Source organism: Mustela erminea, chromosome 3, assembly GCF_009829155.1.
Source record: "Mustela erminea isolate mMusErm1 chromosome 3, mMusErm1.Pri, whole genome shotgun sequence".
Lineage (NCBI taxonomy): Eukaryota > Metazoa > Chordata > Mammalia > Carnivora > Mustelidae > Mustela > Mustela erminea.
Genome location: NC_045616.1, coordinates 101,797,393 through 101,820,217, shown reverse-complemented (window position 1 = coordinate 101,820,217; position 22,825 = coordinate 101,797,393). Strand labels below are relative to the sequence as shown.

The window sequence follows — 22,825 nt, the reverse complement described above, 5'->3', positions numbered from 1 at the left end:
ATCAAACCTGTAAAATGGAGATACCAAACTTGTTTGGTGATACATAGATGGGAAAACATTTGTAGTGTCAAAATGCAATGGGCACCCAGGAAACCTGAATTTATCTCCTTATTTTGGTATTTCCCCAAATACCCAGCTCAGTACTAGACTATGAAGAAGGCACTCATGGAATATGTGTTCAGGTCTAGATTATTTTTAGAGTCCTTGACTGGTCTTCCTACCTCCCAATTTTACTACCTCCAATTCAATTTCCATCCAAAATGCCAGAGTAATATTTAGTGCTTGAATGGAACCACATCAGTAAACACTGGAGAGTAAACATAGGTTAGCTCTCTGGTTCTCCCAGTAAACTCTAGTCTGACACTGGGCTTCTTGAGCTTGCCTCTGTTTACCTTTCAAGCTTCCTCGTTCACCATCACGTACCATCCATACCTCCATATCTTTGCACTGGCTGTTCTCTCTGCCCGCATCACCCTTCCCCACATCCTTCCAGGCTGGCTCAAGAACCCTCTTGCCCGGTGCGGTCTTCATCACAGCTTGTCTTCTAAGGGGCTCTCCTGAGGGTGGAGACCACGTGTCTGTCATCTCTGCGTCCCATGTGCCTGGCCCTGGGTCTGCTGTGGACTACGTGTTCTGCCAGTATCTGTTGTCAGGTGTGTGATTAGTCTTTGGGTTACATAGTAAAATATGAATGAGGTTTTCTCCGTTTCAGTTCTCAGAGGAGCCCTGGGGAAATAGTTCTTTAAAACACGAAAATGAGGCCAGGAAAATCAATTGCATTTCTCGGATGCAGGAGATGACGGAAATGCGTGACTTTCCTGAGCCTCCAGGGCACAGCACTATAATGGGGAGTCGGAGGCACCTTTCATTTAACGTGGATTTCAAGCAGGGCCCAGGCTGGAACTCACCAAACCATTCAGCCACCCACTGCTCATGAAATTCAGATGCAGGCTTGCTTGAAAATCCCCGAGATGCCTTGCACAGCTCCTTTCTTCTTTTTAAGTAATAATGAGCTGGCCTGGGCAGCCTTGCCAATGATTTTACAGTTAAACGCCTACGCTCCAAGATACCTCCTTCAATAAGTGGATGGCGCGAAAAGGTCAGTGAAGAGACAGGAGGGTGAATATTGACAGAGTGTCTTCTGGGTTCCAGGCACTGGGCTTGCTGTCTTTATCATATCCTGGACCTTCCTAACTGCCCTGTGATGGGGACATCACTGTAATTACTCCCTTTGCACAGAGGACAAAACAGAGGGTGAGAGAGAGGTGACTTGTCCAAGGCCACACAAGTCAGATAGGAGCCATTTGTGTATCTTCGGAGCAGTCAGTTTTCTTTTCTTTCTCCGTTCTGTCTTCCCCTCCTTCCTTCCTTCTTTCCCCCTCCTCCCTTCCTCCCTCCCCCCCTTCCTTCCTATCTATCATCTGGACTCTGAATGTTCTAACAGATCCAGTTCCTTTCTTTTGTCAGGCTCTAGTAAACACTGAGCCCATTTTTGCCCCCTGCTCTGAGTACAGGCACCGTTACAACACCTGCTTCCAATTTATGCCCATCTTTGTTCCTTCCACTTACTTCATTACTATTTTCCTCATCTGTGAAATGTGGATAATCATCGTAATCCCTAGCACAGAGGACTGTTGTGTGAAGACGCACTGGAGAAACCAGATAATGTCCTCAAAGCAGAACTTGGCACATTGGGAACATTCAGTGAATAGTAGTGATTACTAAATCATGTAACTCAGAAATTGCCCTAAATCATTTCTGGAAAAAGATGGGGAGGGTGTAATAAAAATCAGACGAATGAAACTAGTAAGGTGCCTTTATTTACTCGGCACAGATTTTATTGAACACCTACTGCAATGAAGCCCTGGCCCGGTACAAGGGCTGCCAAGATGAATCCTTGAGGCTGGAGACCCTCGAGGAACAACAGACAGCACAGGGCCAATATCCAACCGGTTTGCTTAGCCATGGAACCTGTCACTGTGAACATCCCACACTCTATATCTTCTGCCCTGCTTGATTTCTATGTCTAGGAAGCTGCCCTGACCTAAACCTCACTCCCAACACTTTGGTTTTCTGCAGTCCGGCAAAGAACTGCACTGAGGAAATGACACTGGCCCTTCACTCTGGGTCACGATGCCAGACTCCTCCAACCAGGACTGCTGGGAGGGGTCGGGCCCGGGTCGCCTTTGGATAAGCCACAAACAGGGGCCCAGACTGCAATCTCCTTAGGGAACTCAGCAGAGGGAGGATAATTTCTTTAGTTTCCAGCCCTTGCTTTAGTGTTCTGCAGAGAGGTCTTTCTGCAGCCCTGCAGGCTGGCTGTGTGCTCAACCTTGTGTGTCTGCTGGGTGATTTGCTTGCCTTTGTAGAGTCAGAGCAATTTTTAAGGGACATGCGTTTCCATTATTTGGAGTCAGGGAGAGTGGGCGAAATGCAAGGGTCTGATTCCTGCCCCGAGAACACCATGCAAAAGTTAATTAAGCCTCTGACTCACCAGACCATTTTGATGAAATTAAGAGGTTCAGCTAAGCGTTGGCTATTTCAGTGACAGGAAGTCAAGCAGTTGGCTCTGTAGGCGACTGCTTAAGGAATGTATTTCAGTAATAATGACAGTAATGATATCCAACATTGCTGGGCACTTTACATCCAGTGTCTTTGGGAGTCCTTCCAATGTGTCTGGTAGGTAGTGTCGTGAATTTCCATTTTTGCAGATAGGAGATAGAGGCTCAGAGAGGTGGCACTACTTGCTTAAGGTCACACAGCCAGAAAATGGTGGAGCAGAGACTAAATCCCAGGCCAGTCTGGTGTCAGAGCCTGGCTCCTTCTCCCGCCTCCCACTTCTCCCTTTTTAAACCCCTGCATCCCAGTCCCTGCAAAGCCAAAACTGAATTGCTATGCCCCTTGCACCCTGATCCTTTGGATGCCTTTTGTTTTCTTCATAATAAATTAAAATTGTGATCACGGCAGCAGTAGATCAACATTGTGTCCTATCCGCCCAAAGCCCATTTGCCTGCATGTTGGGACAGATTTGTAGCTGCAATCACCCCTTGTGGAAACAGCAAGGTTTGTGTGACATCTTAATTTACTGAGCTTCCCCGGGTGCCCAAGAGCCCTGGCAAGATTTGCGAGGGTCTCCTTGTCTGGACTATACTTACAAAATGCAGGTGAGTGACAAGGTTGCAGGAAAAGCTCCAGGGCTCCCCTTGTTCAGCAGCCCAAGCAGGAAGAAGGCCCAGGTGTGCTGAGCAAATGTTAGAAGGCCTTGACCTAGCCTTGCTGTGGGATGCTGGGAAGTGCCCTAGCTTGAACTCAATAAGACAGGGACAATAACAACTTCATCAAACAGTTGTGTGGACTCGATCAAGCAACGGGTGCAAAACCCTGTGCCTGGCTCACAGCAGATGCTTGATAAATGTTAGGTCCTTCTTATCCACACCTGCAAATTCCCTTCCTTCCCTGGGGTAGAAGGTGCTGGGCCTCTCTGGAGAGGTTTTGTGGACACATGCTCCGGACCCCTTGAATCCCCCCACCTGTCCTGTGCAGTAATCAGTCTTTTCCTTCATAGGACTAATTGGGAGCAAGTCCCGATTTCAACCTTTGCTGCTATCTGACCCTGAATCAGTGACTTTTTGGAACCTTATTTCCTGTAAAATAAGATTTAAAAGACTAATTTTATAAGGGCACATTTAAAAGGCATAATAAAAGAAAACAGTTTTGTGTCTGCTGCCCCCAATTTGAACACTGGGAAATTTCACTTAAAGTTCAGGACCTCTGTGTTTTCTTGAACAAGCAGAAGATCAGCTGTGATAGGCCCTCCTTCCTGCCCTTGATGCCACTTTCCTGGGGCCGAGCAGCTGCTGTCCCTGGTGGGATGTGCTCCCTCCAGTGCCCTTGCCCTCTTCCCTCATTTATGTTGCTTGTCTGTTCTGTGCTCACACCTAGTGGGAGACTAGGAAACGTTGACTCCCTGTCCCTGGATACATCATTTAGATCAAGTTGCATTTGTTTATGTCTCTCTTCTACATTTGTATTTATCAGCTTAGAAAGACACAACCTTGTGAAGTAGGGCCTCAGCCTCTCCATCCTATAAAAACATCACCGTCTTAACATACTCTGGTCCAAAACAAACAATGGTTTGAACTTCTGAAACGCAAAATACTTTGGGAGGCCAGAGATTTGTCTCCCACAGAAGCTGGGCCGCCAGACCCTCATTTCTTCTTTCTGAGGATTATGCCAACAGCAAATTACATTGAGAAATAAGTTACTGCTTTGGAATGTTCCAGTTTAAATTGTGCTTTTTCTTTTTCAAGCCTCCCACAGTTATTAATGAATTCCTGGCTTGAGCTGGGTCGACACTTGGGCACATTCCTCCTTCTGTGGGGGAATTCCCCTTCCTGGGTTCTGAAAGAGAGTCTCGAATCATTGTTCATATAAAGTTTGGGGCCACAGAGGTTTCCTTTTTCTTTCAAAAGGCAATTTACTGAGCGGGATTCATTTGGGGCCCTAGAGAATAGGCTTCTTTAATGGGTTTTTGGGGGCTTCCACAGGGAGCTGATCTAACAATGTAATAATTCCATCTTTTTGGTTTAGGGTTGGAGAGAACCTTTGTCTTCCACTCTACTAGCGGCCACTCCAGAGGAGGTAGTGTGAGTGGAAGGTACACAAGCCTCTGGGGTCAACCTGGGTTCAAATTCTGCTTCTTAATTCATTATTTGAGTTTACATAGGCAAGCGATTTACCTTCTTCCGGTCTTACGTTCCTCATTTATAAAACAGGAAAACTGAGAAGACCTACAATATAGGGTTGGTTTTAAAAAGTTATCAAGAAGAAATAAAGTCAAAACAGCCAACTGTATTTACGTACTCTTACTGCCCATCTTAAACCTTTCCAATGAAATCATCTTGGATATGGAAGCACGGCCCTGAAGCACAGCCAACTCCCTCTCCAGGAACTGACTCCAGTGAAGGAATTAAACAGAGCATGGGAGTGAACAAAACACGTGCTTATTCTCCAGACCTCTCCTGCCCCTCCAGGGTTAGCATTTCTACCCCAGAAGTAATATGACAGAAATTGTTCTGCCCTCCACTGATCATGCACTGCTCCAGAGCAAAGCTGGGCTGGTGATCTGTATGATCGCATGGTACCTTTAAGTGCTCCTGGGAGCTAGGGAATCACTCTCATCTTTAGGCAGAGAACCTGAGGCTTAGAGATGTCATAGAACTTGCCCAAAGCCATGCGGAAAGCAGGGGGAGGAGTTGGAAGCGGAGAGGGATGTCTGTTTTGAGTCTGCACGGGCCTCCGGGTGGCCCCTACCATTAGTGATGGGGACACTAGTGATGGCTGTCTTAAGTCTTGTCTGGATAGTTCATAAAACCCAAACAATTCTTTTCCTTCTGATTAGGCCAAACAGACCCATGAAGACAACAGGGGTCTTTGTTTTGGTCATTCTGATAATCTCTCATTCACAGGTATGTCCTTGAGTTCAAGGAATCTAAAATAGGAGAGTGAATCCATTAATATTCAATGAATGCGGTTTGTTTGGCATGGGGGAAAAAAATCATTCAAAGCATGGAACTGTGGGACAGTCAAAGAAAATCAGATTTTAAACCTGGACACATCTTTATTTTGAGCCTAGGCGTTGGGCTCAGTATTTCTGCACAGTGATCTCATTTTATCCTCACCCTGGTGCTTCGAAGTAGTTATTATGATCCCAATTTCCAGATGAGAAAGCTGAGGCCTGGGAAATCTAAATGGGACCACCACTGCCTTTCTCCCTCTTTATCAGGACGAAATAGACTGATGATAAAGTGTTCCTCCTGAGGCCACACTAAAACCTCCGTGGCTGACTTGGGAATATTTGTGTCTCGAGGATGGACTCAGCTCCTAGGTGTGACCTAAATGTGAAACTGGGGAGCATCCTGACAGGGCCATGTGACTGTGGACTCAGCTTACGTACCCACATGCGTACTTCACCGAGAGCTGGGAAGACAAATATTTCAGTGCCAGAATCCTTCCACTCTTTTCTTCTGAGGCTCCCTGCCAAGGACGTCTGTAGGGAAGGAGGCAAAGTACCCCTGGAAAGAGCCGACATCCTGAGAGACAGCTTCTTCTGTGAGCAAAGTGGGCTTGAGGCTATGGGTGGGAAGTCTCGGACAGTCTCTGGCTTCTCATCTTGGCCTGTGCACCCTAACCCCAAGGAGGGAGCTTGTACTGCGTTTTGAGAAAAGGGCCATCCAAAGCACAATCGCCACCACCAGAGGGAGGAACACGAGAGCTGGAAGATAGGAGAGAGTGTGTTTGTTCCCAAATCCCAAGGTCAAATCCTAAGGTCAGGCTCACCCAGTGATGACCTGGGTCAAGAGGCCACAAGGAGAGGAGGTATATACTCAAAAAGAGATGGCACAGGCTCCTCCTGGTCAGGAAGAAGAAGACCTTTACCCCATCCTGATCCATGAGGCAAGAAGTAAAGAAGCAATGTTCAGGGGGCCTGAGCTGGAGAGGCAGGAGCCTGGAACCCGGTGCCTGTCTTTAAGGCATGGGGTCCATAGTAAATCATGGGCATTCCTGCCAAGCTCTGAGAAATGAGGTCCACAGTGCTTCTCCTTTAGGGGAACCAGAAAAGGGGACAGTGAGGGGAGCTGTACTGGAAGTCTCTGAGACCATCCCCAGGCTGGTGATTCACAAGCAGGACTCCCAGGACCCAGTATAGGGCTGTACTCAGCACTATGCTTAATTACAATGAAAAGGAGACAAGGCACATTCAGCAAAGGAGAAAGGACCCAGTAAGGCACAGACTTCCAGTCTCCTCTGCTCATGGAGTCACGCTGGACGTAGCTCCTCCAGCAACGAGTTGTAACATGCAGGGAATGGCGTCTACCAGGCAACTCCCAGGGTTCTTACTGGAAGCTGGTCACGTAGGCAACCTGTCCCCTGCATGTACCCATATTCCAGACTCCCAGAAGGAAGTCAGGTGGTCAGCATCACCCATGCTCTCTGTGTAGGATAGGCACAGTGAGCCTACTCTTACTGGTTCTGGAACAAGCCATTTCCCAGGCACCAGCCAAGTGCCTGCCTTGCAAGTAGACCTTCCAGAGGTAGAGGTCTCAGACTTGGGGCTTTGACTCTTTTTTGGGCATCTCTTTCCCAAGACTCCTCCAGGTGGGGAGGGCGCACATGTCTGTGTGTCTATGAGTCTGTGTGGGGCGGGAGGGGAGAGGAGGTAGAAGATGCGGGTACAGATTCCTTCCTTCTCCTGGACAAAGGCAGCAAATTGAGGAGAGGAGCTGAAATGACGCCTCCCCCAAACACAGCTGCTTCCTGTCCCAGGACCCTCTGCTGTGGGGCCACTGTGGCATTGGTAGGCCTGGTTTCTCACCCTTGCAAGGTTTATAAGAAGACGTGGGGTGGCTTATCTGCCTCTAAATCCCCACCGACATTCCTAGGGGTGCCATGCATTGGAACATGAAGGGTGAGTTCCAAACCAATTTTGCTGACCAAACCAATTCTGCTGACCCGATTCTCTCTCTCTCTCTTTTAAAATCAACTCTTCTGCCAAGAAAGGGGATTGAGGAATGAAAGTAGCTAATGGAACTGCTATTTGGGCTGCAGGGCCAGCGTCTCCATGGAGGCAGGCTGAGTCTAGACAAGGGTTGGCTGGGACGCCGGGAGATGGCTGTGTGCCTCCGACTGTGGCTGTGAGGTGCATGGAGGACCCCCTGGCTGGATGAGACCTGCCCTACTCTGCTTGGGCCGGCTCCAGGTGTAGCTGAAGCAAATGGGTGTGAGTCCTTCACAGATCCCTCCTGTGTTCTCTGTGGCAGGACCAGGACAAGAACTAAGGCAGTTCACAGAGGCATGGCCCCTGCCCCTGGAAAGTTCCTGGTCTAGTGGGGTAGGCTGATGGGGCAAGAAGTTGTGACAACACAGAGTGCTAAGTGACCATGCCTAGAACCCAGCACCTGGAGGCTTCAGAGTGGCCTCACTCCTGAGGGAAAGGTCTAGGAAAGCTTCCTGTATGTCCAGGGGGAAGGCAGTGGAAAGGCATGTCAGTAGCAGGAAGCCTAAAACTTTCAGGAACTATGAGAGAGAAAGGGACTCTGTGTGTGTGTGTGTGTGTGTGTGTGTGTGTGTGTGTCTTTGTATGTCTGTGTGTTGGTGCATAGGTTTCCATGTGTGTCTGTGTGTGTGTGTGTCTACATGTGTCAGTATGTTGGTCTGTGTGGGTGCGTGTGTGAGTGAGGGTTTCTTGGGCAAGGTCAGCAGAGGGTTCCTGGGACAGGTCAGCAGAGGCCAGATGATGAAGACAGTACAGTGCTGAGGAAAGACAATGTGTTTTGGATCCAAACAGATCTGGCTTCTAGGTCTTGCTTCACTACTGATGGGCTGGAAAACTCTGGAAACTTACCCAGTACCTACCTGCAACCTTCAGGTTCATTGTCTAGAAAGCAGGAATAGCAACCATACCCACTTTCTGGGATACTGGTTAGGACTGAGTCAGCTAATATTTGTAAAGTGCCGAGTATCTGTCAGTCAAGGATGTGAGCTCCTTGTTCTCTTCTCTTGGAGGCCAGGCAAAGAGTTTTGGTCTTTGCCTTGATCTAACTATAATTTGTTGGAATTATGTGGAAATGCTAGTTTCTGGGTGTCAGAGAAGTCTGAAGGACCCTAAGTTCTGGGCCCCTACATCAGCTCAGTGTCCTCAGATGATCCTGGTGCTCAAAATCGTCGTCACACTGTGTCTGGGCATGAGGTCAGCCCTGCCATGGGCCGAGATGGGACCTGCAGGTGCTCCCACGAAGTGTGCTGAGGAATAATTTAAGAATATCCCTTTGGAGGCCAGCAGAGATGACGGGGAGATGGACGGGGAAGGGAAGGCAGGAGAAGCCAGAGAAAAGTTTATCCTCATTATACCCCTTTCTGTCTCATTAGTAAGAATCACTGGTGGGACCCTCAGGCCCTTGGAAGCCCAAAGTTAGACAGCGCTGTTCCTGAGGGGCTGTCCATCCAGGAGCACAGGTCACTGGAGATGGCAACACAGTCTAATAGCCGATGGTCCTCGTGCTGCAGAAACAGCTGGACCAAACTCAGCTCTGAGGATGCACAATTCTAAAAATAACAACGATGGTCACGAGCAGTAATAGTTCAGCACTTTCACGTTTATGTGGTACTGTGGCCTTTTGCATTATTCATCTTAGTCGCACCTCGTGACATTTTTGTGTACATCAGTGTAATGACTCTGAGCCATTGGCAGATGGTAAAGTGGAGGTCTGTCCGGAGCTGAGAGGGGCCAGACTTGGTATGTGGGGATACTTCCTCTGTGATCGTAGAGAGCTGGATGGGCCACGAATGGGTAAAATGGGAAGAAGCGGAAGGAATCAGAATTTATGCGGGGATGCACGTGGATAAGAATAAATAGAAAGTGTGTAAAAACAGACTCGAGACGATGGCAGGATTGTAATGGGTGTTTTCCTCTTGGATTTCCAATGTTGTTCTTATTATAATGGTGCAGCGCACTCTGGATAAAAATAAACTCTAACACAGCTATAGATCTATCAGCAGGGTAACATATGGTGAGGCAGCTGTATTTCTGAGTTAGACCTGAGCTTAAATTATCACTCGGCCTTCATACATGTCAAGTCATGGCCATCTGTAAAATGGGCACATGGTTAGTACCTTCCTCACGGAATTTCAAGGACATGAAGTGATGTGACCCATGAATGTGCTCCATAGGTGCCAACTAAGGTCATTACCACGGGCGGGGCCTAGCCTGAAGGCTTCATGCATTGTCACGTTCTGTCTTAGTAGCCATCCGTGTCTCCCTCATTTTAGAGATAGGTCAGGGATTCCAAAGGCCAAGCAGCTCACCCAGGTCACATGGCAAGTTAGTGATGGAGCTGGGTTTTCGTTCTAGACATTCTGGCTTGAAAGCTCTACTCTATTAAATGCTTGGTGCTAGGGCCAGGGCCAGCAAATGCAGGATGTCATTGAGGCAGGGTTTATGGAGAATTTGCCGTCCCCTTGCACTTGCCACTCAAGCCCTATTGTCAGGATCTTTGGGACCGAGCCAGGAGCAAGGCACCCGGTGGCCTAATTCTGTCTCTGGAGGTTCCAGCTGTCACATACAAAAGATGAATGTCTGTCGGGTAGCTCTGTTTTTATCTTCCCACAAAGTTTAATTTCCCCGATGCGAGTGGTTCGATTGCTTTGAGGTTTCCAGGGTTTGCATTCTTCATAAAAAGGCTGGTTTCCTGGGCACTGTGATGCCGCGAGGCTGCAGTACACGAATGTGAATGAAATTCACATTTCTTGCCATAATGAGGGTCCTAGATCAGTGTCTCTGCTCGGCAGACAGAGGGAGGCTTTTGTTCTTCTCCTCTGTCTTCCTAACTCCTGGGATTTCCACATTCAGGTGACATACCCCCTTGAATAAGTTAATAGTACAGATTGTCTTCTTTCATTGCATTATTGCAAGCAAAGGCAGCAGCAGCACAGGGAAATGTTTACCAAAATTCTGCTTAAGGTAGTGGTCAGCGTGGAGAACTTTGGAATCAGATATTCCAAAGTTTCCCTCAAGCTCTGCTGCCTCGATTACCAGGAAGCCTTGGGCAGGCTACTCGGTGTCTCTACACTTCTGTTTGCACAGCTGTAAAATGGGGGTCATAACTGGGTTTAGAGGTTTCCCATGAAAGATTTAAAAAAGATGATACATAAAATGTGCTGGACACAGTACTCTGTACGTTCCGGAACAGTCTGTAAGTGGTGGCTACTTTTGGCTGAGCCCACGCACCAGGACAACACTGGGCACTTTCGCAGACAGTATCTCAATGAATCCTCACAGCAGTCCTGTAGGGTGGGAGTTTTGCCCCCATTTAACAGATAAGGAAATGGGCTCAGAGAGGTGAATCATCCTGCCCAAAGTCACACAGCTCATCGAAGGCAGACGCAGGCTGAGAGCCCTTTTGGAATGGGGTCACCACTGCTGCACAGAACTTCATGGGCAGTGCCCAGAATGGCGGGGCCCAGTCCTTCCAGCCATCAGAGAGAAGCTCTCATCTTTGATGGCCACAGGAGACAGACCAGGAGTTCACTCCAGAGGCAACTAATAATTCTTCCAGCGTCAGATGAACTTCTCCAATGACTTTATGCAGTGATTTTATCCAATCAACCTGCAGGGCAGTGAAACAGTTACGAAGGGCCCTGAAAATTTGCTACTGGTAGTGCTTTGTGCCAAAGAGGAGAAAGAGGGTGAGGAATAGGGAATGTGGAATTTGCATTAGCATCCCCTCTACCCAGTGCCAGCCCATGAGCAGAAGCTGGGACCACAGAGGCAAACGAGATACGGTCCCTGTCCCATGACACACATGACAGGATGAAGAATCCTGGTATGGAGCCAAGTGCTAAGTGGTGGAGGAAGAAAGTGTGATGAGAGCACAAGTAGGCAAGGGAAGCCTCACCAGGGAAGGCAACATGCTGTGAGCTGGGTTTTGAAGCATGTCTAAGAGTTCACTAAGAGAGGAAAGGGTGCATAAGAGGAACATATGTTGAGAAAAATGGCAGTCTTCCAGAGGGGTTGGGGCTTTGGGAGTACATGCTCCTCTTTGGGAGTCATGGTGCCAGGCACAGAGTAGGTGATGAGAAACCCTCGCTGCCCAAGGCACTCCCTGGGGAAGGGAGGGGTCAGGGGTATGAAGAGGTCACCACAACCGAAGGAATGCCTTCAGGTGGCCAGCGCAGGTCTTGGTACAGGGCCGGGCAAGGAAGGCATAGCAGGCTGGACCAGAAGGCTGAGGACCATTCTCTGTGATGAGGGAGGACACATGGGAATTCCAGGTTGAGATTCACGAGTGCAGGAGGGCTCAGTGGGCTGCGCGTGTCTGAAGGGGACCATGCGAGCCAGGGAATGGCAGCCTGCATGGCTGGAGGTGGCAGAGACAGGCCAGGCTGAGCAGGACATTACCTGAAATATGGGATCGATGTTGTGGGAAGTCGCTCTCCTGAGCAGGGCAAAGGTGACCTTGGTCTCAAAGCCCTGTGGCATCTTGTCTCACTATTCTCTCCCCTTGTCCCCAGTCTCAGCTCCCCTGCTCCTTCCAGACCCCCTAGGACCCAGCTACTCCCTTAGTGGGCCTCTGGGCTGGTGCCTCATCCTGGATGGCTCTGGCCAGAGTCTTCTTATGTGGGGCTCCCCGGACCACCCTAACCCTGCTATGTGCCATTCCAGATCCCACATGGGGCTTAGTTTAGAATTATTTCTTGGTGATGTGCTTGTTCTGCGTCTGACCCTGTCTCTGCCATAAGGTCCTGAGGTGACGACTGTCAGGCAGCATCTGGCTCGTGATAGGCTCTTCATCAGTCCGTGCTGAGTGGTTGCGCGGATGAACGTGTTGGGGGTAGGAGGCACCAGGAGACGGGGAGCGGGGACCATCCCTAGCAGGGAGGACTGCACCTCTCAGGAAACCCGAACCTAGCACGGGATTTATTTCTAGTTCCATGTTGTTACATCAGGAAGAGAAGCCGAGGGTCGTAGGACCTCTCTGAGGTTATGCAAACTGAGTCTGTCATTATGGATGTGCAGCCAAGCTTCCCCATGTAAGGCGCTCTTTGGGGGAAGTGGGAGCTTCTCGCTGGGGTCCTCTCTGGGGACCCTTCCAACAACCAAAGCTGTGCACTAGAATCCAGACCAGCCCAAAAGTCCCCCGTCGTCCCCAGGGTCAGCCCCTTGCTCCTCCCCTCTCACATCACCCCGCTCACCTCCTAGGCGCTTCTCAAACCATGCACCCCTTCCACCCTCATGGCCCCATGTCCAGCCTCTGCATTTGGGGCACGCCCTGGTGCCTCAGCCTCCCCACTGGCCTCTCTCCCTCCAGCCATGCCCCTGCAAACCTGCCTCCACCTTGCATCCAAGACATCTCTTCAAAACAGAGTTTGTATCCCGTCACTTCCCTCCTTAAAACCTTCAGGGGCTCCCTGTTTCCCTGGAGATAAAGTCCAAGTTGTAGCCTGGTCTTTCCTTGCAACCTGCCCATTTCCCCAGACCTCTCTCTCCCTCACTCATACCCTCTGGGCCAGCCATGTCAAACCAGATGATGTTTCCAGAACAGCCCCAGCTTCCTGACCACGGTAGACACGACTTCTCTGCCCAGAACCTTCTTCCTTCCCTATTCTGTTTTCTTCCCCGAAGTCACTTCCAACATTACCTCCCCCAGGAGACCTTCTGTGGTCCCCTACTGAACTTAGGCCCAGCAGTCCCCTGAGCCGATGCCCTCAGTCATGGTGTTATCCCTGGTGAGCATGTACCCATATCCATCTGTCCAGCTCCCCCTCACCCTATAGGCCGTGAGGCTCCAGGGAGGGCCTGGGTTTGACTCACAGCCCTGTATTCTCTGACCTCCACGGGGTCTTAGGGAATGACTGGCCTCTAGCTGCAGAAGTCATCAAGATTCAGGACAGGGAGACAAAGCCTCCTTCCCTTGAAATGGCCTCTGCTCGGCCTCGTTCCTGGTCTCTTTAGCTTGGCTCAGCAAAATCCCTCAGTGGCTGCACTCCCAGCACCCTTCTCAGCACCGGACTCTGGTCTCTGGCAATGGTACAGGGCACCCTGCCCACCGTCTATGTGTCACAGTCTTCTCAACCCTGTGGGCTTATGACAGCCACCTTGGGGCTTGTACCCTACCATTGGAGGTTCTGCTGTAGTGGGTCTGGGGCAGGTCCAGAGCATTAGGATTGTTTAAAATGCTGTCCAGGTGACTCTAAGAATGTGTAGCCAGCTTGAGAACCACTCACGCCTAGTCATCCTTGAGTAGAGGTCCTTGTCTTTTGTTGGATGTTACAATCACCCAGAGAGTTCATAAGACTGCCCAGGCCCTGGACCTACCATCCCTGACCCAGTAAATGAGAATCCACTGGGCAGTAGCAATCTTGGCATCAGCATTGAATCCTACAGAATATTCCCTCCCTCCCTGTCTCCTTCCCTCCCTCTCTCCCTTTCTTTGTTCCAGAAACATTTACTGGGCTTACCTATCAAGCTCTGGGAGCACTGAGGTGGATCAGACCCTACCCCTCCCCAGTGGGGGCTCAACAGGGCTTAACTCAGAGCTGTTAGGAAGGGAAGCCCCCCCCCCCACTGCTCCCTAAAGGGAATGTGTCCCATGGACAGGTGTACGGGGCCCTGCCCTGGCTCCCAGGGATGCCTCCTCTTCACCAACTGCTGCTTTCCCGGGGACGCCCATGCTGGGTCAGCCCAGAGACTGGGTCTCTGCTTCGTCAGATCACATTAGAATGGGGGCTCTCTGGGGGGCTTCCCTGGACCCTGTACGAGGCTGGCGGTAGTGGCAGACTGGGGGCTGCGGGTCTCTGTTCTCTCCTTGGCGCACGTGAGTTCTGCAGCCATCCTTTGTCTGCGGCTGAACCTGTAAGTGTGTCTGTGTCTCGGTCCTACGCATGGCTCTGGGGAGGGCATGCCAGCAGGACTTCAAGGTCCTTTTGATGGAAAGAATCAACCTGGGTTCTGGGCATTTTTAAAAAAATGCAGATAATATTCACATATCAAATTAACTGAAGTGAAAACTTGAGTGCCATTTATTGCATTCACAACTTTGTGCAAGTACCACTTCTACCTAGTTCCAGAACATTGCCCTTGCCCCAAAAGGAAACTCTATTCTCCTTCCTTACCCCCAGCCCCTGGCAACCACCACTCTGCATTCTCTCTAAGAACTGACCTATTCTGGATGTTTCTATAAATGGAGTCATATAATATGTGGCCTTCTATGTCTGGCGTCTCCCACTTAGCATTTTTGCAGGGTCCATCGGCCTTTGTAGTATCTACTAGTACTTCTTTCCTTTTCACAGATAAATAATATTCTATTATATGGTTGGACAGTGTGTTGACTCATTTATTAGTCCATGGACATTTGTATTGTTTCTGCCCTTTGTTATGGGGAAATCTGGGCATTTACAATTCTTTACATCTATACTCCAAACATCTACTGACTGGTATTCCTAGGTCCTTAGCGTTAGCCTGTGGGCTGTGGTGGTCCCCTTCCCTGTACTAATCAAATACTGTCTTCAGTCCCTAAGGGGGTGTAGGCATATGTGGGTCATCTCCTGCTCCAGCTTCCGGCCTCCACTGACATCTCCAACTCTCTCCACATCCTACCTGGGTGATTCCAGTTCCGTCTCTGCACTGTCTCACCCCACCCTACCCGCACCCCAATCTTGGGCAGGAGGCTGGTGCATGCGCAACAGACTGCAGCTGAGGATTTGGTGCGCAAATGAAGGGGGCGGACGGTCCACTGTGCTGACAGGAGTTTAGATGTGAATTTTGCGTGTCGCCATCTGAAAGGAAAAACTGCTTTTTCTCCATCCTTCCACAATACTTACGATATCAAACGTGCAAGGTTTTCCCTGCATCAGGTAATTCTCCAATTCTCAATGGACGGTGACTAGATGTTCTGTAATTTAGCTCACCCCTGACACTAGCTGCTGGAGCTAGCTCACACCTCACAGGGAAGGGGTCCGTCCCACAGGCTGCCCCAATTCAGATGCCAGTCGCAAGTCCCGGCTGCATCTGTGCTCCTGACCAACTGGCCAGTCACTGGTGATTCCTGCCCCACCCCCTCAGTTTTAATAGTTTGCTAGAACAGCTCATAGAACTCAGGAAAGTGCTTTACTTAGTCTTACTGATTTATTACAAAGGATACAAATGAATAGCACCCTGAGGGGATACGCAGGGAGAAGTGTGGATGGGTCCTGGGCACTGGGGCTTCTCTCCCCGTGTAGCATAATGAGGTAAGCCACACTCCTGGCATATGGACATGTTCTTGTTCACCAATCTGGAAACTCTCTAAATCCCTTCAGTTAAGATTTTTATGGAGGCTTCATTACATAGGCATGATTGATGAAATCACTGGCCATTAGTGATTGAACTCAATCTCTCCCCTCCCTGTGGGTGCGGGGGTGGGGTGGAAAGCTCCAACCCTCTAATCCCATGACTGGCCTCCCAGCCCCTGCGACTGGCCCCCCCCTCCTTGGAGGCTTTCCGAAAGTCACATTATTAACGTAAACTCAAGTATGGTTGGAAGGGGCTCATTATGAATAATAAAAAATGCTTCTTTCGTCTTTATGGATCTGGGCTATTTCAAGAACCGGGCACAAAACCCAAATATTAGAGCAAAAGATGCTTCTAGTGCTCCTATTATTTAGGAAATTATAAGGGTTTTAGGAGCTCTGTGCCAGGAATTGGGAACAAGACCCAAATATATATTTTCTTCTATCATAATAGCAGACTGTCCTAAAACTTCATACACATGGCACAAGGTATTTCTAATGGAGGGGGTCTGCCCATCACGTTTGGATGGACACCACCCATTTCCATCTTTTTCTTGTCCTTTTCAAATGCCTCCCACCCAGTATTTAAAGCTGCCAGCAAACAACTCTGTTCATTTGGAGCAACATAAACTTCCGTGTATTCTGGTCCTTATAAACCACAACCTGGGGTGGGAAGGAGATGGGATGTGGACACCCAAGGTTGATTTTATTTTTCTTCTGAAACAAAAGAAACCTCCTCTCCACGAGGAGAATTCTGCCATGTTTCTGGGCCAACTGTCTCAAACAGCTACCTGCTTTTCAAAAATAGCATGAAAAAAAAATCTGCGTGTAACACTAGGTGCCCCACACTATGGGGATTACCCTACCTCTTAGTACACGGGGAGTGGGATGGGGCCGGTGCAAGCCTGGACACGCCTTTGAAATTAACCATCTACTCCTTTCTGGTGAATCCTGTCTATTGAGTCTTGTATTATTTTTTTAAAGTTTGCTCGCAGGTAATGGTTAGGAGCTGGGCTTTCACTGTGAGCAATTTGGGGACCATTAGATGCTTCTGAGCAGGCAAGAGACATGCCCTGACTTAGATGTTGAAAGGACCTCCCTGGTTGCTGCAGGCACCGCATCATAAAGGGCAAGAAGGTTGCTAGTCAGAAGCTGCTTGGGGACCGCAGGTGAGAGGTGCCGGTGACTCGGCTGGGCTGGAGACAACCAGGAGGTCAGAAGCCGTCAGACTCTGGGATATTTTCAAAGATAGAAACCATAGCTTCTGTGGAGGCCTGGATGTAGAATATGGGAAAAAGAGTTGAGGATGACTCCAAGGGGTGCCTGGGTCACTCAGAAGGTTAAGCCTCTACCTTCCACTCAGGTCATGATCCCAGGGTCCTGGGGTCGAGTTCTACATCGGGTCCTTGCTCAGCAGAGAGCCTGCTTCTCCCTCTCTGTCTTCCTCTCCCCCTACTCCAGCCTGCTCTCTCTCCCTCTCTCAAATAAACAAAAATAATTTTTTTTTTTTTAAAAAGGATGACTCCAAGATGTTTGGCCTGAGTGACTATAAAGGTGGACTTGGAGGAAAATGTAGGCGGAACAGATGTGGGACGGCGAGGAGCAGGGGATTAGTTCAGTTGATGTTTCTAAGGTGCCTACTGCATGTCCCAGTGGAGGTGAAAGGGGCAGGTGTATCTGAGGTTGGACTCCAGTAGTGCTGAGGAGAGCAGTGGTGATGGAGGGCAGAAGCACCGGAAGTGACAGGTGGATTAGTGATGCCCCCCGAACACATTCCTTCACCCCGCTGCTTCAGGCTGTGCACCTGAGCACAAACACACTTAACAGAAAACGTGAAAAACAAAACCAGGAAAAGTAAATGAGGGGGGAAATCACACCTTGGGGCCAAGAAGGAGCTTCAGAAAGAATCTAGTAGAAGAGGGAAACTGAGGCCCAAAGAGTACAGGTGGTTTGTTCCAGGTCATACCATGAGTAAGTGACAGAGCGAGGCAGAACCAGTCTTCGGGCCGCAGGCTGCTGCTGCTCTTTCTGACACACTGTGTTGCCCACCAGCTCCAGGATTCGAAGGGTGCCTGTGTGCCGGGCTGAAGGCAGGTAGGGCCGAGGCTGGATGACTGTCAGCGTTGTTTCCCTCCTAGGTCACCATTCTCGTCAGCCTGGCCCTTGCTTTCCTCGCCTGCATCGTGTTCCTGGTGGTTTACAAAGCCTTCACCTATGACCACAGCTGCCCAGAGGGATTTGTCTATAAGGTAAGGGGCTTCTGGCAGGTGAGTGGCCCTAGGTGACCGCCAACCTCAATTAGAGGGTTTATCAATGTCTTCTTTTCACTGGCCTCCAAACTCGGGCAACCTCCCTGCGGACTATTGAGAATGTGGTATGTGTCTGGCAAGCGGTTTCATGAAGGATTTCGTTTCTTTCCAGTAGGCAATAAAGTTCTTCCTCCCAGATGTTGCTCTCCACAGTCTGGAGTAGGAGGGGGTCCCGCTTCAGGCTGGAGGTCAGCGGTCAGGGAGAGCTCGCTTCCACCCGAGGGGGGCTGGTCCATCCAGAAAGCTCTGCCTTGGCACCTGTCTTCCTGGTTTGATGTCCGATTCCCAGTTCCTGTGGCAGGAGTGGTTCATTTACTGAGCACCTATTAAAAGTCACAGCCTTTTCTAGATATTTTCATAAACATTATCTCAACCAAGCTGTACACGCATTCTGAAAAAAAAAAGGTTTTATTGCCCCCATTTTGCATATGAGGAAACAGGGGAAGAACATTTGGATAAGAGAGTTTTCCAAATCAGCACATTACATTGTCAAGTGAGGGAGTCAAATGGGGGCTGTTGTGTCTTGGAAACACGCATCCTTCAGTTCTGTATGTGGCTTCCTCAGACTCCATTCCTGGTAGTTAAAAGCTGAGGTTCTCAAAGAAGCAACAACTCTCAAGAGGGGACAGCTGAATGGATGATGATGTGTTCACACAAGGGATTTCTGGGCAGCTGAAATCTGAAAATGGGTGAGGAAGGTCTCTAGAACCAGGCCTGGATTATCCTCCAGGTTAATAATGAAGAGGAAAAAAAACGCTGCCTTTGTGTGAGGAAAGGGCTCGGAGGGGGAGGGATATTTGTTTCTATTTTCAGGAAAAATTCTAGAAGGATCAATGAAAAAACTAGGAAAATTGATACTCGGCGGGGGAGGAAGGAAAAGAGTAGGGGAGATGGGGAAGAAGAGCAGGGCTTCGCTGGAGACCTCTCGCTATCCATTTGTCCTTGCTATCTGTAAATGTCTGGCATATCTAAAAAGTAAATAACCACAAGTCATTCCTGAAAATTAAAAACAAGCTTGACAAAGAACCTAGCTCTGTATCAATTTGGGGATGTCGACGTACAAAGAAAATAAATATTCCAAATGAGCAGAGTGCATTGACAGTTCACCCACAGTAGAATATATTCTAAGGATATAGAAAGAGGAATCTGAAAGTTGATTCAACAATCTGTCGGTCATAATATTCATGTGATTTTGTGACCATTTGATGTATGTTGTAGGATAACGCATATAGACAATTCTATCAATGTTTGTTGGGAACCAAAGATTTTGATCTGAGGAGTTACAAATTAAAAAAAACAACAAAAAACCCTAAAACAAAAACAGATAGCCAGAGGCTGCAGCAATGACCCAGAGAAGCAGCTGGAGGTGAATGAGCTGGATCAAGAGGTCTGGGGGGATGGAAGCGATGGGGGGTCAAGAGTGCCCTCTACAGCCTCATACTCACTGAGCAGAGGACCGTGGATTAGTATCAACCTCAGGTTTCTTTCTCTCTTTTTTGTAAATGGAGGGATAATTGACATATAACATGTTAGTTTCAAGAATCAATGTGATGATTTGATTATTTGCATATATGTTTAAATCTAAGTCTAGGTAACATCCATCACCACATGGTTACAAAAAATTTTTTTTTTCTTATGATAAGAATTCTTAAGATCAACTCTCTTAGCAATGTTTAAATATACAATACAGTGTTCTTAACTACAGTCACCATTGTCCATGACATCCCCAGAGCTTATTTATTTTACCTCTGGAAGTCTGTGCCTTTTAACCACTTCCACCATCTTCACCCCCACACCCTCCGCCTCTAGCAACCACCAGTCTAGCCTCGGGTTTATTTTTTCTGGTTTCGAGCAGGCAGCAGCTTTGAGGTGGTGATGGTGATGATGTTGGGGAAAGAGCGCCGAGGGCCAGGCCCAGGCCAGGTGACATCCCCTACCCTCTGGTTTAGAGCCTCTTGTGGCTGAAGCCCCTAGACGGAGTGGCCATGGGGCAGGGTGGGTTGGAAGCAGTCCGCTGAGCTCCCCCTGACTCTGTCTCTCTCGTCCTCAGCACAAGCGCTGCATCCCGGCCTCCCTGGATGCTTACTACTCATCCCAGGACCCCAACTCCAGAAGCCGCTTCTACACGGTCATCAGCCACTACAGTGTGGCCAAGCAGAGCACCGCTCGGGCCATCGGGCCGTGGCTGTCGGCGGCTGCTGTCATCCATGAGCCCAAGCCGCCCAAGACCCAGGGCCATTAGAGGCCTACCCCCAGCCAGAATGGGGGGCTCAGCGGGGGGGGTCCCCTGATGGCTAAGCCAAGCTCCAGTTACAAGACACCACTGTACTCCTGGGATATGGGGGCGGGGGCGGGGCCGGGGAGGGTGGGGGGGATCTCACCGAAATTATCGTGCACTGGAGTTGTCTGAATTGATATTTCTTTTCGTCCTTTGGTATTGTTGATTCGTCCCCAAGTCAGGATTATGTACAAAGGCATGTTTCGTGTTGACTGTTCCCATGTAAGATATTTTCGAAGCCACTGCTTATTACTTGTTAGGAAAATTTAAAAACAGAAAAGGAAACAAAATGAACAAAGAAGGACTAAACTGGCTGCACTGGGAAGATGTTGGCGGGCCGTGAAGAGCACAGACTCTGGGCTGCTTCGCTGAGAAGCTGTAGCCTCCGTGGGGGGTTTGGAAGGTACAGGAAATGTGAGCGATGCAGGCTGGGGCTACGTGGTTAGCCTCGGCTCTGCAGGAGGGGAAGACAGGCAGTCCGGACTGGCCTCGTTGGAGAAGAGGGCTGATCTCGGCATTGTTAGGTCTGGGATTCACAAAACCTAAAGTCAAGAGCACCCACCATGGGTGCATTTTGCTAAGCCAGCCCAGATCACCATATGGGAATCTGAGCTGGGGCTTGGGCCAGCCCCTGCGGCCTGGGGAGGAACAGGTGCAGTCAAACGCTGAGCAGCAGGCAGACTTTCTCAGTCTTTCTCTTGCGTGTCTAGATCAACACCGGGTACTGCCTATGTTTAAGAGACAGCAGGGTAGGATGGGGGAGAAGGAAGAGGCCGCAGGACAAAGCAAGGCACGGGACAGGCGTATTGCATGTGGCCAAGCTAGAAGCACAGGCACCACATTTTAAAAGTCTTGTTTGCTTGGTGTTTCCCAAAGTGCTAATAGCCATTGGAGGAGTAGTGATAAGGGTCATAGCCGGGAACCTCAGGTAACAGCTAGGGAGACTTTAAGACTGGATCTGCAACAATGCCAAATCACCCATAAAGGAAGCTGAAAAATGTGACTGTCTTTTGCCCACCTGTTGGACTGACAGCCGTCCGACAAGCACCTTCTAGTTCTAGAAGCTGACTAGGGAGCAGCGTCTGGCATTAACCAGGCCTCTCGCTGTGGTGGGATGCCACCTCCCCCCCAACAGTCACTCCCACATGGTTCTTCGGCAAAGGTTTCTGGGAGCGCCCCCTCCTCCCCCCGCGAGATGTGGCTCCAGGCTTGCATGGACAGAACTGGCTGGGAGAGTTGGTTATTTGAGATGTAGTACTGTTTCCCCATGAAGCCCGACAGCCCGGATAACAGACATTCTCTCCTGGCTTGCTATGTTGCCGAAATCATTGTACACAACAGCTGGGTAGTAAGACTAGCATAGCTCAAACTGTCCTGCCAAACGCTATCATCTGACTTTCCTCCTCCTGCCCCATCACCTCGAGTCACCTGTAAATTCATTTGTCATCCGAAGCGGAATAACAAATTGTCCCTAGCAAAACCGCTGAGCGCTTTATAATTTTGTGGTGTATTTTTGTCAGTAGGTAGCAGAGGCTAAGTATTTTTTGGTGTAATTCTTGAACTTTTCTGACAGGAAACAAATAAAGATAGATGTGTCCGAAATTCTTGACCTTCCTTTGCAACCTTCCTCCCCTTTTGCTCAGTGAGCTTGGTGGGAAGCTGCCGGGGTCAGAAATCTGTCCCCGAGGTGAGAGTGGGCTCTGGGGGCAGAGTGTCTTATGAGGCTGTGGCTGGAAGTGGGCTGTGGGGGGACCTCCATCTTCAGGCAGGTGGTCCCAGAAATGATACACCTGGCCACAAGGCCATGTCCCCCTGAGTATCTGCTGAGCACCCATGGAGGGCCAGGCTGTGCTGGGCACGGAGCATTCAGTGATGAACAAGGCATAGTCACCACCCTAACATCTGGAGATGGAGTTGGACATGAACACAGATGCTGGCAAAAGAAGAGTCTGAGGACGCCACCGGTGTGACACAATTGGCTGTTAGCCAATAGCTTGAGGAGGAAGGTGATGAGTCATCAGTGGGGTCCTCTTCACAAGTAGCTTTGAGGTTTATTATAACCATGGTAGGGGGTCATTATTGACTCCCATTTCACAGATAAGGAGACTGAGGCCCAGAGGGATGGAGAGGTGCCCTAGGGCCATAGCAGATGAGCTGGGATTTGGACCCAGGTCCTTTGGGAAGGTCCTTTGGAAGTTCCTTTGCCCTGCCCCCCCCAGCCTTGTTCTCTAAGACCCTGAGCCACCTTGTCATGGTTATAGTTCATTCCCCCCAAAAGTCAAGTCATTGTTACCATAAAAGCAAACTAGTTCACTCTCAGCCAAAACTCAGTATCAATGGTTAATATTAAGAATAGCAAACATGCGGGACGCCCAGCTGGCTCAGTCGGTAGAGCATGCAACTCTTGATCTTG

General features: G+C 49.4%; 1 protein-coding gene across 1 annotated transcript in view; it reads left to right on the top strand.

Moving 5' to 3' along the window:
• The window catches only part of NSG2 (neuronal vesicle trafficking associated 2), a 52,733-nt gene extending 30,719 nt beyond the window's left edge, over positions 1-22,014 (top strand). The window contains exons 4-5 of the mRNA XM_032336990.1: positions 17,964-18,074; positions 20,185-22,014. Of these exons, the coding sequence (XP_032192881.1) occupies positions 17,964-18,074; positions 20,185-20,376 (303 nt within the window). The 3' untranslated portion in view covers positions 20,377-22,014. The remainder of the gene's footprint in view (positions 1-17,963; positions 18,075-20,184) is intronic.
• The last annotated feature ends 811 nt before the right edge of the window (positions 22,015-22,825 follow it).